The 15,525-nt window shown below is 39.0% G+C and overlaps 1 protein-coding gene across 2 annotated transcripts in view; it reads right to left on the bottom strand.

Annotated features, from left to right (window-relative positions):
• Cwc27 (CWC27 spliceosome associated cyclophilin) overlaps positions 1–15,525 on the bottom strand; it is a 175,797-nt gene that overhangs the window by 160,131 nt on the left and 141 nt on the right. Inside the window, exons 2-5 of one of the 2 annotated variants that reach the window (XM_038321639.1) lie at positions 15,122–15,408; positions 8,323–8,419; positions 4,863–4,975; positions 1,400–1,543 (exon numbers count right to left, since the gene is read on the bottom strand). In XM_038321639.1, coding sequence (XP_038177567.1) covers positions 1,400–1,543; positions 4,863–4,975; positions 8,323–8,419; positions 15,122–15,163 — 396 coding nt within the window. In that variant the 5' untranslated portion in view covers positions 15,164–15,408. Of the gene's footprint in view, positions 1–1,399; positions 1,544–4,862; positions 4,976–8,322; positions 8,420–15,121; positions 15,497–15,525 lie in introns of those variants that run through there. The other variant, XM_038321640.1, reaches the window with a different exon arrangement.

Genomic DNA, 15,525 nt, shown 5'->3' with positions numbered 1-15,525 from the left:
CCAAACAAAACATAGGGCCACAAACATCTCTATTCAACTTTTTAATAAATAGAGGAATTTTGAAAATACTTTAAATAAAAGTAGCCTTCTGAAAAAGTGTTTTTAAATAATAAAAGAAAATATTTATATTTTTACTGTATGTACAATTAAAAATATTAATTGGTAATTGTTAACAGATGGACTCAGTCTCTTAATAAGCCCTAATATGTTTTCAGTGTATACTAACGTCAGTTACTAAAAATAAACACACAATTTCAACCTTCTTACTAAATGACAGTTCACTCAAATATTACAAACAAGCTTGAACTTAAAACAGCTTAAGCATTAACAGTATGATAAACACTTTGCAGGTTATTGCCTAATTGAATCTACACAAATACCCTAAAATGAGAAGTAATTTTACCTTCCTTGACAGAGGCTCAAGGAAGGTACAGACCCGACAGTGGGGGCCTCTCTAGACTGCTGTGCTGTATGCTCTCTCATGCTGGGTTATAGAGCAGCAATCGTAAAACACAGTACAAGATAGGAACTCAAGGCTCATCTTGCTGATAAAAAAAAAGTTAGAGGTAGGAAAAGTCCATGATTGCCAGAAAAGCCTAGATTAGGAATGCATCAAAAGAATATGACAATACATATTTCCTGACTCATGTCCTTAAGAAATAAGTACCAATGTTACATTTTATGGTTTAGATATGACTTGAATTCAAAGGTTCGGTTGTTCAACTGTACTGAATTGTTACCCTCCTTATAGAGTCAAAACCCACTTTTGCCTAGGATGTAAGGAAGCAATTCTTACTGAGCCAGCAGAGGGGGCTAAAAAGCTATTAATGTCTACTATGCCTAAGCATTAAATACAAGGACATTAGGATGAGAAGGGAAGAGGATGAGCAAGCGATGCCTTCGGGATCCCTCTTTATAGAGAACTGTTGAAAATCTACGGGAAGATCATCCTCTCATTTGTTGTTAAACGTCAGGAAGATTAAATCGATACTGTTCAAAGTAAAATTTCTAGTAAAATTATAAATACTAATACAACTTCCACTTAATTTTAAGGGAATCCATCATTGGTAGCTTTAACCTATAAAATAGTTTTGGCTAAGTGTCTCTTTAAAGTAGAAACAGCACTGGCTAAGTGGCCTTGAGTAGCTGACGTCACCACTTTGACAAAGAACACACGGAGGCCATGACAAATGACCGACTTGAAGCACCCAAGGTTCAGGTAGCCCTTTACAGCTCATCATAATAGGAGCATACACCATCATTTTTAGAAAACAGTGAGTAAATAACTATAACATCTTTGAAGGCACTCATTATAAAGTCGATTGTATGTATCACAGAAGTTTAAAGAATAACATAAAACCAAAACCAAACCATATACTACACATATGTAGACACTAACCTTTCCAAAGATGGTGTGCTTATTGTTAAGTTCATCTGCTCGACCCAGAGTAAAGAAAAACTGGCTGCCATTATCATGTGGACCAGCGTTTGCCATGGCAACCAGTCCTCTCCTATTAAAACGCAAGCGCGAGTGAAATTCATCCTGCAAGAATGAAAGAGACTCAGTTACTCTTCTCAGTCATAAGACTTCATATCCAATCAGCTATGCAGCAGACCAGTGAGGCTCAGACAATTTCTAATCAAAAATGCTGAAGCTTTATTTAACTGATTTTGAAGTACAATCAAATCCAAATTTACTATCTGTTCATTGCTCTTCAACCTGAACTCGGCAGCTTGTATCTTCTAAATATAGTCAGCCCCATAGCTGTTTTAAGGACATCTACATACACACGGAGGAGGGGAGTTCAAAGAAAGTCGGGGTCTAATTCTCATTTCCCTACTCAAGAAACCTTTCTCTGAAGCACTGTGAAGCCTCCAGCTATTATCCTTCCCATCTTACAGCACAGGCTGTGGAGCTGTGGCTTTCTTCTGGTTCTGAGATTCAGACTCCACCAAGAGTGTGTCAGTGTGACTTCACTGTGCTTTTAGAAGTCCTAACCCATCCAAAGTTGACTCTTCTCAGGGTGGCAGACTGTAACAGTGCAGGACCACTGTTCCTTGGAGGCTTTCCTTGCTCTGAGAGCTACTGAGAACTTCCCCCCAGACCTACACTGGGATCATCTATGACACCATTTCTATAATCAGGGCTTTTCAAGCATTAGAGGCTATTCTTCTTTAATACATTATTCTTAAGATCTAAACTCTAGTACATCCCACCAGGAACCAGAGAGCCAAACACCCTAACCTCCGACTGATCAGCTTTCATAAGGACTGTGGGTAAAACACTCCTGATGTTTAAATCCCCGGAATCTGTGGTATTTCTATACCATGTATGCGTCCTGGACAGTTTCCTGTCAATTTGACACAAACTAAGGAGGAAACCTCAATTAAGAAAATACCCCCAGCCGGACGGTGGTGGCGCACGCCTTTAATCCCAGCACTCGGGAGGCAGAGGCAGGCGGATCTCTGTGAGTTCGAGACCCACCTGGTCTACAAGAGCTAGCTCCAGGACAGGCTCTAAAGCTTCAGAAAAAGCCTGTCTCGAAAAAACAAACAAACAAAAATACCCCCATAAGATTAGGCTGTAAGGCATTTTCTTGGTTGGTGGTTGATGATAGAAGCTGAGCCCGCTGTGGGTGGTGCCATCCCTGGGCTGGTGATCCTGGGTGTGGCGGCACACACCTTTAATTCCAGCACTCAGCACTCTAGGAGGTAGAGGCAGGCACCTCTGTGAGTTCAAGGCCAGCCTGGTTCCAGGACAATTAGGGCTGTTACACAGAGAAACTCTATCTCGGAAAACAAAAAGACAGACAGACAGACAGAAAGGAAGAGAGACAGACAGACAGCTGAGCAAGCCATGAGGAGCAAGTCAGTAAACAGCACCTCTCCATGGCCTCTGCATCATCCCGCCTCCAGGTTCCTGCCCCTCACTGCTTTTGATAATGGGCTATTATATGAAACTGAAAGTAAAACAAACCTTTCCTCCCCTAGCTGTTTTTTATTGTGGTATTTTATCAGAGCAATAGTAACCTTACATAAAACACCATGTTTAAAATGATCTATCTAGCTGAAAGAAGTTAACAAAGTTAATTGTTATTTTAAAATAACAAAGAAAAAAACTCAGAAAGGAAATGCCAACAGAAGTTAGGATAAGCAATAGGATTAACAGAACACAAGAATATTTCCTATAAAGTTGAGGTCTTAAAATTATGAGATATGATTAACAGTGACAGTCGAGATTATTTAAATACTATGACCTACTTTCCAGGGTGACTATTATTTGGAAAACAAAGCTAAAAAAAAAAGTTCTGCTGTTTTTCCCAACAATCACAATCACGCTGTGATGAGGCACTGTGCTACATGCCGGCAATCCTAGCACTCAGGAAGCTCAGGCACAAAGACAGGCACAAGTTAAAGGCCAGTCTGTACTACATATTGCAATTCCAGGCAAGGCAACAGAGCAGGGCCCTCAACAGAAACCTTGAAACAATTAAAAATAACACTGACTGACCTAGGAAAAGATGAAAGGAATCTCTAAAAACTCCTTCCCACTAGAATAAATATGAAGTTTTTTTTCAAAAGCCTCCCAATTTTAAGAACCGCTGGCAGATACCCAAAGAACCTAACATTGTTATAATTAGACTAATAACAAATACAATTTTTGCTATATTTGAGCCCATTATTGGTCCTAATTTCTTAAATAAACTAACTCTTTTCCTTCTTAAGTTTATGCTGGCAGTCAAGAAATCACAGGCCAGGACTAGAGGAACGTTAAGAGCACTTGTTGCTCTTACAGAGGACCTGCGTTCAGTTACCAGCACCCACATGGTGGTTCATCCTTATCCTCAATTCCAGTCCCAGGGATCCAATGCTCTCTTCTGACCTCTACTGTCAGAAAGCAGAGCATGGTGAACATATAATATACAAGCATAAAAACAATGAATCTAATAAAAATTTAAAATAAGAAATTATGTACCCATTTTTGATTAAAATATCTTTTTCCTTTTTAATATCTTTGGCTCTTCCTTCTTCTCACTTTCTGACTGCCCACCAGACATGGCTTTGTGTTATAGAGTTGTTTTTGTGGACAGTAACTACATAATATACAGTAAGCTTCAGTGTGGGAGATTGGTCCCTCAAAAGCTTTATGTTGAAGTCTTAATCCTTGGTGCAGGTATATTTGTGGCTCTGACAAGGCAGTAAAGGTTATAAATGTGAAAAAGTAAGAAAAAGTCATAAGGGTTGGGATCTTATCCCAATAGGGCTCGTGTCCTTATAAATAAAGATCAAGACACTGGACCTGGATTCTTCTTCCCCATACCTCTTCAAGGTAAGAAAAGGGACTGTCCAACACTGTGACTTGAACTTAGCCTCCACAACTAAAAGAAAGAAATTCTTATTTCCCCCCCCCCCACACACACACAGACTGTTGTAGCAGCCTAAGCAGACTACTTGAAAATTCCATATAACATTTAAATCAAATTATTTTAATCTAAAATAGCACATGCAATGTTCTAAAAACTGGCTGCTGAGATCAGACACAGCAAAACATCAGGAAACATGCCATATGGACTTCTTTCTGAGCACTGCTTCTCTCTCTCTCTCTCTCTCTCTCTCTCTCTCTCTCTCTCTCTCTCTCTCTCTCTCTCATTGCAACTTTTAGTTCTACCTTAATTTAATCTAGGACAAAAATTTGCCATAAAATAAATCAGAAAAATGCTTGGTAGATCATATTTGTCCTCATCTCTGAGTAACTCTAACGCCAATGATTTTGTATACTGTATGAGATGTTTTTCTTGAGGAACACTTCACTTTTGGAGAAGCATTCCAAGCTGACCTAGAATATAGTAAATTAATCTGACCTTAAATGGGGCTCCATAGATGGACTCTCCCCCAGTTCCGGTGCCTGTAGGATCTCCACCTTGGACTATGAAACCAGGTACAACTCTATGAAAAATGGTGTTGTCATAATAGGCTGAAAAACAATTAATATATTAATTTCTAAAAATCAGCATGACTTTGTTATCACAGTTACTATGCAAACAAAGCTACAGATTTAATTTCCAGAATGCTAAGTACACTTTTAGAGCAAAGCCCTTCCTCACTACTTCTTATAAAACATTCAATCGTCAGAATTCTCTATGTCTCTACAGAAGCAGTGGTGCTTTAGTTTTTGTTTTCTCTCCAGAATTTCCTCACAGTCTGGATTACTGTGAGAAACAGAAGCTTAATACACATCAATGACTCTCAACTGGGGAGGGAGGGGAGCAGCAGTTCTGTATCCCAGGAGACATTTATCAACATTTTAAAATATTTTGGGTTATCACAACTGGGGAGTACCACTGGAATACAAGATGGCAAGAATACGGATAAGCATCCTAAAACTCAAAGGCTTGTTTCCATCCCAAATGCCCACCGTGCTGAGGCTGAGAAGTCCTCTCCAAATAGAAAATTAACTTACTAATACACAAAATGTACAAACCCACAGACATTAAAGTTACTAAATGATCATAGTTCCAGCACTGTCCTCAAATAAAATGTTCAATAAATGAAATAAATAGCATTATATGTTTTAGTTCAACTGAATAGTCGTTTATTTTGTTAACTGATTTTGGGGAAATCAATATAGAATTAATAAAATTTAAATATATTACTATATTATAAATATATTTCTAGACATAAATATGCAGCAGAGATGAAATACGGTCTCCCATAGAATTTATTCTCTGGAACTAGAATATTAAAAAGGAAAAAAGTTCACTTAGATAAGGCAGAAGCCGGCACCCACTGAGTTACAGGGTATCCCCTAAGAAAACTGAAAATTAGTATCCTTTTGCTTTGTTCTTTTCCTTCTTTGTAACAGTTTTATACCATGTTTTAGACTGGCAATTTTCAAAACTTATTTTTAGTTAGATGTTTCTTCTAACTATACAGCAAAGACCTTAAAGTCCAAGGTTAAATCATAACTACAGATCTTTGAGCTCTGCAAAATATGACCATCTTTCAAAAAGAAAACTGTTTTCATCAAGGGCCACATGGAAGACTGAGCTCCCTTCCTCCCTCCCTCCCAGGCTTTCATTCATTTTCTTTGAATTCTGTGAACTATGCTTTGCTATTGTTGTTTGAAAGGTGCATTACAAAAACATCCTAACTACTTTGAATCATACACTCAAAGGATTAAATCGAGTTCTCTGCATTAGTTTTCTCATTTAAGGAGTGAGTGTGTGTGTGTGTGTGTGTGTGTGTGTGTATGAGATTTGCCTGCATGTATGACTATATACTACATTCATGCCTTGTGACTCTAAAGGCCAGAGAGGGCATTGGATATCCTGGAAGTGGAGTTACAGACAGTTATGAGTTGCCATGTAGGTGCTTGGAATTGAACTCAGGGCTTCTGCAAGAGCAGCCAGTGTTCTTAACTGCTGAGCCATCACTCTTGCCAGGAGTATCTTTTTTAAAAATTAGTCTTCTCAGGTTTTTAGTTAACCTTCCCAACAATAATCCCATTAAATTCTTGCCTGTTTCATTAAGAAAACTGTTCTGGTTATTTCTATGATTTTTTCCATCTTTTACTTATATCTCCTGGTCTTCTTATAAATAAATGGGAAAATAATTCTTTTTTGATGCAAGTGAGCTTTGGCAGCACCCGGCTGAACCTCATGTTTATTTCAATGTCATATTCTATCCAGATGCTTTCTGTTTCTTCATTCACCTGGTCCTGGGTTGCAATTTACCATTCATTCTTCCTAGTGTTTTTGTAATTTCACTCTCCTGTAAAATTTGAGCTTTTGACTTCTTTAAACTTATTACCAGAAGTCAGGCTTCTCTGTCTCTCTTGTTTCTTAGCTTTGTTGACAGTTATCCGAGGCCTTTCTAACTAAACTACCTGTCTGATTTGATTTCCTTCCTGCCTGCCATAGCAATTATTAATAATGATCTTTGCAGACATATTTCCTTTGTCTCATCTACAGGATTAGATTCTTTTATTATTATTTCTTTAATATTCTCCCTGCAGTGTTATATTTATCTAATTTCTATTTGGAGAGCTTTGTCTATATTAGACAACAGGATACTGTGGATTCCTAAATACCTTGTTTCTCTCCAAAAATACTGTTTTCTGACACCATGTCTAAAAACCAGGTATAACTGGAAAACACTGACTTGCCTCCACTGGAGGTATTTAAATCATATATAATCATTCTAGAAGCCAACCAGAAACTGTAAAGAGTGCATGGGACATATAGCTGCATACACAAATATCCATGAACAAAAAATACTCAAGAGAATATAAAATTTTGCCAAGTTTCTTACAAAGAAAAATCATCATGTTATGACTCCAATTGATAACAAATTGGTGAAGGCCAGGTTGTAAGCTTTGTGGAAAAACAGACTTCGAACAAAATAATAAAACACAGTTATACTTAAATGAAAACAGGGTGAGAAACATACCGAGAGAGGCAGAGAGAGAGAGAGGGAGGGAGAACTAGAAGAAAGCTAGTATAAGGATGTTCAGAAGAGGAAACAGAGAATGTTCAGGAAATAGAGAATGACGGGCTGAAGGCACATGATTAGTGGAACAGGAAATGATGGAAAGCTAGGAAGCCAAGTTCCTAAAAATTCAAATTTCATGTGCACAGAGAGAAGACAAAGAAATGAGAGGGAGGACCAGACAGGAGGCAGTTCTAGCCATGGAGACGAAAGTGCAGGCCATCTGGGGAAGAAGTTGAAATTTGGTTTAATGGTAGCCAACAGAAGTTTCCAGTAGAGAAGGACCATTACACCATCAGATCAAATAGGCACAAGCAGGAAGAAATGGATGGAATTCTGAACCTAACAGTCATTTGTGTAGAGACAAAACAAGAGTGGAAAAAATAGCACAGATTGAGAGGCAAGCTCACGGCATATTCATATTTAAAGAATGAAAGATGGACTGAGTGGCATTTAGCAGAGGAGATCAGTATCAGGCATGATTTGTGTCTGTTAAAAGTATAACAATTTACAGTTTACCTGGAGGAAAGCTGAACTATCCCCGCAGTCTGTTTCCTTATACACTGCTCAACATCATGTGGCCAACATCAGACCTCAATGTGAAAAACACATTGTAGTTTATTCTTTTCGCCTTTTAAAAAGAGCTTATCCATCCAGGGTTTTATTTACTTAGAGAGTCTCACTGTGTTGCCCAGGCTAGTCTGAAACTAGAAATGTTTCAGCATCAACCTCCCAAGTTCTGGAATTACATGAGCAGGACAGAATGTCCAAGACACTGCCATTATCTGTAAACTAAAGCAGGTTTCTCAAAATGATAATGAAAGCAGTACTGACCTTCCAAACAAAGCTGAATGAAATTTCTGCATGCCTTTGGAGCTTCTTTTGACCACAGCTCTATGTCAATATCTCCAGCAGTAGTTTTCAATAAAACCTACAGAAAGAATGTAATATCATATTAAGTATTTATTTTGTTTGATAATTGGCTAGGCAACTTGCAACACTAACTAATGAGTTTTCAATTTTAGAAGTTGTTACACTGAACAAACATCAAACATTCATTACAGCCCAATCATCATTAGATGATTCAATACACCGTTTTCAGAAAAAAAAGCACCTACTTTTTCTAATCACAGAAAACAAGCTTCATTCATTTAAAAATCGAAGAGTGCAGAATTATAACTGTTTCTCATTGCTTTATTTCCAATAAAATTGGTTAGCAAGTTAGGAAATCAAGAAGTTAATGAACCCATTGAATTATGACAGTCTCAGACAATTTTACAATCATTCATTTGAAATTATCCTTGAACCCTACTTTTATATTAAAATCATGCTAGCTCTAGTTTGGAAATAAATATTCTGTCTATGCATGTGTGCAGATGAACATACATGCGTGTGCACACAGAGGCCAGAGGTCAACATTGGGTGCCTTTCTCAACAGCTCTTTGCCTTAACTTTTTGATACAGCTCTTCTGCTGGCCCTGGAGCTCGCTAACTCAACGAGACTGGCTTGAGAGCACGTTGAGAGATCCACCTGTCTCTGCTACCTCCCTGATCCCTGGTTCGAGGATTCAGATACATGCCACAATGCCCAACTTTTCACAAGGATATTGGGAATCCACGCTCAGTTCATGTTAACTCATCAAATACTTTATCAACTGAGCTCTCTCTCCAGCTCCTTGATGTTTTCTTTTTGTTTTGTGTTTTTTTCAGCCAAAGTCTTATAGCCTTGTAGTCCAGACTTACCTCAAACTTACCTTGAACTCCTTGATCCTCCTGCCTCTATCTCCCAAAGTACTTGCGTGATGGGTATGTGTCACCATGCAGTGCTGGAGACACAAGTCAGTGCCTTGTGCATGCAGGCAAGTACTCTACCACCTTAGCTAGAGTCCTAGCCCAAAGGAATATTCTTAATCGAAGTCTGATTGTGACTCGCTAAAACGGTTACGTCTTAGAAGTCGGCATCTCTATAACAGGTAGTATATTTAATCATCTCCTTTTTATTGGCGCATGGCAGCAGTTTCTCTTTGGTGGAACTAGTTGCTTTATAACAACCAGAACCTCTTACTAAGCCTGGAGGATGAAACAGCTTATTCAATAACTGGCTCAATAACTACAAATAACCAAAAAGAACGTTAGTACCTAAGTGACCAGCATGGCACAGCTGGAGTCTAATTTCTCCAGTATAAATTTTTCTTTTCCACCCCAACTGTAGAGGAAGTTATTCGTATCAATAACCTGTAGTCACCACACAGAACGTTTCTTGCAAAGAAACACTGCAAGATAACTGGAACTAAACTGATCCTCACGAGGAGTCTGTCCCCATGATGTAAGTCACACTGTCCTGTTTCCTAAAGCTCCTCGGCCTTGTCGTAAGCACAGTTTTAGAAATGAGGGGAATTTAAACACCAGCCAGGGGAGCCCGGCTTTTAAAGATGCCCTAGGGGTTGTAAACTGAATGAGAATGCTTTTCAACAGCGAAGTGAGAAGAACATCCCACTGTCCTACCTCACTCCCCCAACCTAGTACAATTTGTGACCACTTTGTTTCAGAAGCCTGGGAAATGCTATCGTAAATTACAAACACCAATGAATGCACTGCATCTTTTGGGCAACACACAGCTCTTTTACAACTACCCTTCACGGCCTATGAAAATGAGAGAAGTGAAAATATCTACACTATGGTAGATGTTTAATGGGTTCCTTAACCCATAAATAAATAGGTAGAAGCCAGGCAAGGTGGCATGTGCCTTTAGCACTCAGGATGTAGACGTAGGCAGATCTCTATGAGTTAGTTCTAGGCCAGCCTCTATATAGCAAGCCCTAGGTCAGTCAAGGCTACTAAATGAGATCCTATCTCAATTTTTTTCCTTTACATTTTTTATTCTCTCTCTCTCTCTCTCTCTCTCTCTCTCTCTCTCTCTCTCTCTCTCTCTCTCTCTCTCTCTCTCTCTCTCTCTCTCTGTGTGTGTGTGTGTGTGTGTGTGTGTGTGTGTGTGTGTGATACGAACTGAAGTTGGATCACTCCCCCTCTCTCAATATAAACATGAAATGACATTACGCACTCTCTCCAACTTCCCATTAGTCCTGATGAACATCACATCCTGACCTACTTCATTACAACTTGTATCTCTGAAATGAAGCACTACTGTTAGGGGGAACTTAGACTTCTTTTCTTAGCCACCTTTTAAAGAATTCTGTGATGTTTCAAAGACCATATTTAAAAATAGTTCTGATTTTATTTTGTAAAAAACAGCAAAAAATAATATTTATTGAGATAATCTACTTATCAATAATTTTACCCTGTTAAAAGAGTTCACTAGCTTTTGGTACATTCAGAGTTTGGAAGCCACTGCCACTATATCTAAAACATTTCATTACCCTAGAACGTGCTGAAACCTTGACCCACTTTCAGTCCCTCTCTATTTCCCCCACCCTCATCCTTTGCATCCATTAATTTTTGTTCTGTCTGTATGGACATTGCCAAATAAACATTTCATATAAATGGAACCATACAAAATGGGCTTTTTCATGTCCAATTTCTCTCACCACTTACATTTCTTTGAAATTAAAGACATCTGTCTTCCTGTTCTCTATATTTTGTTCTATAATGTTTTCAAAAGCTCAGTAAGAGCATAAACAGTGGCTTTATAATCTTAGGGACAAATATTTCAAGACAGAACAAATATTTAATATCAAATTCACTTATAACAATAAGTTGAAACACGTAACCCCAACAATCTTCATAAATTCTAATTATCTGACAGACTTCCTATGCTTCAATGCTATCATTTTATTACAGTTTGCTTATATTTTTACATTGTATTTATTTTGTGGGTTTTTTGTTGTTGTTGTTCATTTGTTTGTTTGTTTGATACAGGGTCTCACTGGGACTTTCTTTGTGGACTAGACAGTCTTGAACATACAGAGGTCCACCTGCCTCTACCTTCTGAGTGCTGATATTAAAAGGATGTACCACCACAAACCAGCAAGTTTTTACATTTTTTGTTTGTTTGTTTTCAAGACAGGGGTTCTTTGTGTAGTCCTTAACTTGCTTTGTAGACCAGGGTGGCCCTGCACTCAGAGATCAGTCTGCTTCTGCCTCTCAAGTGCTGGATAAAGGTGTGCTTCACCATGTAGCGAGAATCCATGGGAGTCTGGGAGAGGTTGAAAATTTATTTAGATATTTAATAGGGGTGAACACTCACTGATACAGAGCAGGTTAGACACAGCTGCAGTTGCTCTGCCCAAGGGGCAAAAGCACCAATAGCAAGCCACCTGCTTCACTCTTACCATTCAAGTCAGCATGAGAGCATGAGAGGGAACACCTCCCTCTTTCCTTCTAAGAGATCACATTCACAGACAAGAGGCCATGCCCTACAGCCAGTACCCCAAATCTATTGGTGGAATGAATTCCCACAACACCAGGCTAAATTATTACATTATTATTATCTTTAAAATGAAGTTTTTAAGGATTCATTTTAAGATTTAGTTAATCTAGGTGCCACAAATCCATGTAACTAATTATTGAAAATTGCAACATACTACTAAAAAACTGACTGACAAGTACCTGGACTTTGTGTATGTGCATGTGTGTTTTTACTGTGGGTTCTGGGAATCAATCTATACACACACACACACATACATACATAAGTTATACACAAACACACACACATACACACATAATTAAACAAAGAGAAGATAATATAAATTGATGCCTATTTTCTCCTAGTACCCCAGGAATAGTGGTCCAGGCCCAAAATACACCTTCACTAGTTTAGTAACCACCTCTGAGAATAAAGTAACATACATTATCCTTCCCTCCACATGCTGTGTCAAGCTGCTCAACTTCAGTTGAGTCTTCCACCTACCAACCTGGACTTTTGGGACATGATATCGACCAGTTTCCTTCTATCAAAACAGACATACTAGCCCCATAGATTTGTTGTGAGGATGAAATGAGTTATTATACAGATAGCTATTATTATTATTATATTATTATATATTAGTATATATATTATATTATTATTATACAGGACAGCTGCACACAAGTAATCAAAAAACACTAGCCATGACTATTCTTTTTTTTTCTGCTGAAAACTTATACCTAGGGGGGAAAAAAGCATGGTTGAAACACATTGCACATCTTAAAACCTTTCACTGATCAGCTGCTAAATTAATAATGGCTTTTTTCCTCCTTCAGCCATGATGGCATTCAAAGATTAGTCGGTGTCACACATCAACTTCTTCTTATGTGATACCCTGCTTGCAATTGATTCTGAATCCAACTACGTTCCTTCAGTTCCTAAAGTACCATTAGAGAGTAGAGGCTCTAAACAAGCTGTAGACGATGTCCTACATTCTCCTTCGGCCTGTTTCTATTCAGAAGAAAACTCGTATTCATCATAATTTGTAGCTATATTTTTATTCACACAATATTTTATCAATACACAGTTGTTCTTCAACAATAGTCTTTTATTCTCTCACTTTTATTATTTTTAATAAAATGCTGATTGGCCAGTAGCCAGGCAGGAGTATAGGCGGGGTGACAGCGACCAGGAAGGAAGTAGAGGCATGACAATGAGAATTCTGAGAAGAAGAAAGACTCAGTCTGCAGTTGTCACCCAGACACAGAGGATACGAGATGTGACTACCTCGCCAAAAAAAGGTACCAAGCCACATGGCTAACACAGACAAGAATAATGGGTTAATGTAAGATATAAGAATTAATAAGAAGCCTGAGCTACTAGGCCAACCAGTTTATGATTAATGTAGACCTCTGTGTGTTTATTTGGGACTGAACAGCTGTGGGACCTGGTGGGACAGAAACCTCAGTCAACACACAATAAAAGGGGTCATGATGGATTTTCTTCCAGCCCACCTTTAAAACCTAACATAAAACCTTCCTTGCATGTGTTTTCCAGGGGAAAAAAATGTTGGGTTGGGAAAATAGTTCAGTGGGTAAATTGCATACAAGCCCGAGGAGTTGAGTTCAAATGCCTAGACCTCACATAAAAGCCAGCTGCTCTGTGTCTTTAATCACAATGCTCTTATAGTGAGCTGAAGAACAGAGACAAGAGAACCTCAGATGCCCAAAGGCTGGCATATGCAGCATCAAACAACAAAGAAAAGAGATGCAACCTCAAACTAGGTGGATTATGAGGACCATCAGCTAGGTGATACCTGAACCTTCACAAGTGTGATGTGGCATCTGCATGTGTGAAAGTCTGAACACACACATACATCACACACATGTTGATACATACACAATTTTTAAAATATTTGTTGAATGAATGATCTCTTGTTTAGAAGTGCTTTTTCTCTAAGATCACGTCAAATCTTTCCCTAAAGTAAACAACCAGTTCCAGTACAGACAAGGTCTTATATGATAACCTGTTATATTTCCTTTCTTAAAAAATCCTTAGAGTATGAGAGTAGAACAACTAAATGTGTCCGAGACTCACAACAGTTTAACCTCACCCTCACCTGTGTGCAGTGTCTCTCAGAAGCTAAAGAACACAGCATCAGCTCATCTGCCGAGCCATCCTTTCTTTCACGGTATTTGAACTCCATCCCCTATGCACCAAGCATTTTTCTAGATGCTCATACTCTGTCCCTATATTGTTTGTATTCTAAAACAAAAGGAAGATACTATTAAAAACTATACCCTGAGGGCCAGAAAGTGCTGAGACCCAGGGCATCATTGAGAATTGCTATTTGACAGGCCTCTTTGTTAAGAGTGACATTTGAACAGGAAAATAGCATATGTGTGCAGCAAATGTTCAGCAATGTGACGGGCCTGCATAGCAGAATGGTCAGTCTATTTGCTTTCTATCAGTATTTATTAAATGAGATGTACACTATCAAGAAATAAAGCTTGATCATAAAACCTATCAGGGAATCCTTTCCCATTCCAATGTAGTAATAGTCCTCATTGTCCTGATGCTTCTGACAATTATCTCAAAGATATCTCCGCCAAGATGTTTTTCCCATCATTTCCTGTTTTTCACTCCATCAAATTGCCATGGCAATATAATCTCCTCAAGAACCTCACCTACCAAAGCCAGGTGTGGTGATGAATGTCATGTAATCAATCACTCAGGAGGCCGAGACAAGTTAGGAAATTAGTAGCTAGCGTTGACTACTACTTAATGAGACCTTGTGAGGCAAGATTTTCCTTAGCTAGCCAAATCCCAAACTAAGCTATTTGTTCTGTCAGGGCAACAACTAGATAACTGCGTACCAACTTTTGTATCACCTAGTAGAACGTGTGGTGCCTGGCAGGCATTTAATAAACATGATTCCCCAAGTTAAACAACAACAAAATTTAACAATCTTAACATAAGTCTTTTATAAACAACAGACACTAGAAGGCGCCCACAGAGCTGGGTCAAGGAAGTTAAAGGGCCAGAAGACTTGGGAATAGAGAAGCTCTCACGGATGCTTTCAAGAATACGTGCTGACAATGAGACGTGTCAGCGTAAATAAACGTAGAAGCAACACAGTCCAGAATCAGTGTGGACGACCGTCCTTTTGGTCTTCCCAACTCTATGATACCCGACACCCGCCCCTCCCTCCCCTTTCTAAATCAGGAAGCTCTCAATTGGGGCGTCCAGCTATGGTGGAGAAGTTCTCACCTTCCCATTCGTGGGCGGCTCCTGGATGTAGATGTTACTCATCTTGGTCAGTGCTCAGGACTCCGCTCCTTAGTGTGGTCGCGAGCGGATGGCGGTGTCCGCCTGTTAGTAGACACAATTCTTTAACGTGAGTACTCGGGGGCAAACTTTACTCGTTCAGAGTCGGGCAAGACAGCCATACCAAAACTAGTTAGTCCCCAAACTAGCCCCGCATGGGCGCCGCCATGTTGCTCCCGGACTCGAACACCGCTAACTCCGGAGGGGGAAACTCCGTGTCCTTCGGGTAACTAGAAAAGATTATAAAACCTCTGCATATTTAATTTGTCACGTTATCGGTAATAATAGTTAAAGGACAAACCCTTAAATCCCGTTACTGCGTCCACACCAGGTGTTCTCAGCTAGCA

This window comes from Arvicola amphibius, chromosome 3 (genome assembly GCF_903992535.2).
Source record: "Arvicola amphibius chromosome 3, mArvAmp1.2, whole genome shotgun sequence".
Classification (NCBI taxonomy): domain Eukaryota; kingdom Metazoa; phylum Chordata; class Mammalia; order Rodentia; family Cricetidae; genus Arvicola; species Arvicola amphibius.
This window is presented reverse-complemented; position numbering and strand designations above follow the sequence as displayed.